At 61.5% G+C, this 3,284-nt stretch overlaps 1 protein-coding gene across 1 annotated transcript in view; it reads left to right on the forward strand.

Moving 5' to 3' along the window:
* SUFU (SUFU negative regulator of hedgehog signaling) overlaps window positions 1–3,284 on the forward strand; it is a gene marked incomplete at its 3' end in the record, with an annotated part of 84,410 nt that overhangs the window by 66,745 nt on the left and 14,381 nt on the right. The window contains exon 7 of the mRNA XM_021709149.1: window positions 1,966–2,119. Coding sequence (XP_021564824.1) covers window positions 1,966–2,119 — 154 coding nt within the window. The remainder of the gene's footprint in view (window positions 1–1,965; window positions 2,120–3,284) is intronic.

A 3,284-nucleotide genomic window follows, 5' to 3' on the forward strand; every position in this document is an offset into this window, starting at 1 on the left:
ACTGGCAGCCGCCGCCCGCCGATCCGGCCGCGTTTCTGTGCAGCTGGGCAGGTCTCAGGCAGTGCCAGGAGCCCTGCCTGCCGGAGCACTGGGGGGGCAGGAGGACACGCGGCGGCCACCCGGGCTGCCTGCAGACCCAGGGCCCATGTCACAGGCAAGGCACCTCTGTTCCTAGTGCCTTGAACACTGGAACGTCACGCTGTTGCCAGGAGCCTCTGCGACTGCTTGAAGCTTGGCTTCCTTGTAGTGTCCGCTCACGCAGACCCAGGACCCACAGAGGCTGGTTCCCTTGTTCTGCAGCCACCCTGGGACCCAGCCGGGAGCGTGGGCTGTTTGGCCCTTGTCACAAGCACTAAGAAAAGCCCGGTCCTTTGAGCTGGTAGAGTAAGCATCGTGCCGGGAACAGTGCTCCTTCCTGCCTGCAGGCTCCCACCCCGAAGACCCTGAGCGCCCAGCAGGCTTCCACAACACGCAGGGCACCGGGGAGAGAGGACCGCTCCCTTTCTTCGAGGGTCTGTCTCGGCTTTGCCTTTCTGGGCCCGTGTGCGTCATTCCACCTCAGAGCTGGCTTATGCTCCTGGGATTCTGCTCTGCCCACTAGCTAGCCACATACCCAGACAGGTCCCCTAGCTTCTCCAGGTCTGAACTGCTTCTTACAGGGGCTGGATGCATTGAGGGGGTGGGGGTTAGTCTGTCCCAGCTCCGCACCGAGTTGGGCCTTGCGGTAGCCTGCGGGGGGAGCCCAGAGCCGGAGCTCTCCCTCCGCAGGGTCCCCAGCCTTGCCCAGGCCAAGGGGGTACCGGAGGGAGGTGTGAGCCTGGTGGGAGGGACGTCGGGGCAGGCACTCGCTGACCGTGGAGAGGGGACAGCACCTGTGCATCCCGGGGCTCCCTGCTGGCAGCAGCCGGACAGGCGGAGGCCTCGCAGGTGGGTGCCGACGCTTTGGGTGCCTGGCCACGTGGGCAGAGTTCCAGATGGCCTTTCGTTCAAAGCCCAGCACACCGAGCGCTTCACCAGAAAGTCCGGGGGTGTTCTGAGCACAGTGCTACCTTGAGACCGTCTTGTCTCAGCAGTACCAGGGCCTGCACAGAGGCAGGGTCTTGTCACAGCCCTCCAGGCCCTCACTTCAGTTTAAAAGAAACTCCTCCGGGCCAGGCACGGTGGCTCATGCTGCAATCCCAGCACTTTGGGAGGCCTAGGTGAGAGGCTTTCCTGAGCCCAGGGGTTTGAGACCAGCCCGGGCAACTTGGCGAGACCTCATCTCTACAATAAAAAATCAAAAAAGCTAGCTGGGCGTGGTGACGTGCGCCTGTAGTTCCAGCTACTTGGAAGACTGAGGCAAAGGATCGCCTGAGCCCAGCAGGTCGAGGCTGCGGTGGCTGGCAGTGTGCCCTTGTGTCTCCAGCCTGGGCGACAGAGAGACTCCGACTCAAAAAAGGCAAAGCAAATAAAAGAAACTCCTCCAGAAGAGCCCTTTCCCAGGCAGGGAGCCCTGCAGGCGGGAAGTCCAGCCCGTGCGTGCTCGCCCATGCCCCCTGATGGTGTGGAGGGGAACTGCAGTCATGGCCTCCCACTCGGGCCGGCTGTCCACCATCTGCGACTGTGGCTGGGGGTTCTTCCTGGAGGGTGGGGAGAGGTGTTGGTCTGTCTCTGGGGAAGTGGGTCCTGTTTTGGCTGTTTCGGCTCCATGGGCCTGCAGGGGTGGGCAGAGCTGGGCTCCAAAGGGGGTGTGGAAGCCACTGCTCCAGAAGTGGATGGAGAGAAGCTTCTCTTGGACTTCCTTTCCTCCTGGCTTTTCCCGGAGGACCCCAGGGCTGGCAGAGATCTTCATGCACAGGGGGCCAGCCAGAATGGGCCGAGACCCGCCCCTCCAGCGTCTGCTGCCCTGCACACCGGGCTGCGAGGGGGCCAAGGGGATTGTGCGTTCTCTGAAGGAACTCTGGCTCTTCGGTTCTTTTCAAGCAGGAGAGAGTGGACAAAGGCATCGAGACAGATGGCTCCAACCTGAGCGGCGTCAGCGCCAAGTGTGCCTGGGACGACCTGAGCCGGCCCCCCGAGGATGACGAGGACAGTCGCAGCATCTGCATCGGCTCCCAGCCTCGGCGGCTCTCGGGCAAAGGTGGGCGCCCGTCTCTCGCCCAGGCCTGGTATGCTGGGGTGGTCCAGGTGGCCTCGGACACAGACAGCCCACTCGGTGCTGCTTTCCCGGCCCGAGTTGCGCTGACGTGCAGTCTCCCACGGGGTCCCGCCACTCTGCCGGCCCTTCCCTGCCCCGTGTCCTACGAGTGCCCCACGCACTCCACCAGCAGGGAACACCATGGGTAGCTTGGCCCCTGCGACCTGCAGGCATGGAGCTGAGTGGGGACCTTGGAACAGTTACAGGAAGAGACCGTGGTGCACCCCAGTGCCAGAGAGTAGGTGCCGGCCACCCGCCGCCACCCACGGCCCGGCTCTGGCCTCATCCTGGAAGTCGTGCCAGGTCCCAGGCTACTCTGTCCTCAGGCCTTCCTCGAGGGTGAGGTCAGCTGGCAGTGCCCACCCCATCCTCAGACGGGGCAGGGGGCTGTGGCAGGGCCTCTGTGCCCATGCAGTCTGGGCGGGGTCCTTGGGAATGAGGATGTGGCGTTCCTGTTGGAAGCGCCCTTGCTGGTCTTGACTGCAGAAGCAGTTGCGGGTTTTAGCCGAGGGCATCCCTAGCTCACTCCAGGAAGAGCGGCCACCGACACGTGCTGTGTCTCCAGCTTCTTTGTCTGCTTCCTTTCTCTGGTCCTCCCTCTTTTCCTTTTGAAGAGTGATATCCGGGATAACATTTACAAAAGGTTTTTTCATCCTGAAAAGGACAGCATCAACCCCTGGAGCAGACGTTGGCTCCCTCTTTCCTCCGCTTGTTACTATGGGGGCCGTGCCTGTGGGGTGTGGCCAGGAGGCACATGGGTATTAGAACCACAAGGTTGCTTTCGGCAGATGATTTCAGGCTGGAGTCGTCGTCTTGTCCAAAACTTCCATCGTCATCGGCCATGTTGTAGGAATTACAAGAGTAACCACTAGAACAAGTCGGACGGTGGGAAGTTAGTCATCTGCTTCCATGGAAAGGCCATTCTTTGAGCCGCTGGTGTTCATCTGCTTTTTTGTTAGTATCTGTAGTGTGCAGAAATAAATCTTAGCCGGGCTCAGTGGCTCAGCCTGTAATCCCACGCCTTTGGCAGGCTGAGGTGAGTGGATTGCCTGAGCCCGCGGGTTTGAGACCCGCCTGGGCAACTTGGTGAGACCTCATCTCTACAATA

Source organism: Carlito syrichta, unplaced genomic scaffold, assembly GCF_000164805.1.
Source record: "Carlito syrichta isolate Samal-C Ts95f unplaced genomic scaffold, Tarsius_syrichta-2.0.1 Scaffold168982, whole genome shotgun sequence".
Classification (NCBI taxonomy): Eukaryota; Metazoa; Chordata; class Mammalia; order Primates; family Tarsiidae; genus Carlito; species Carlito syrichta.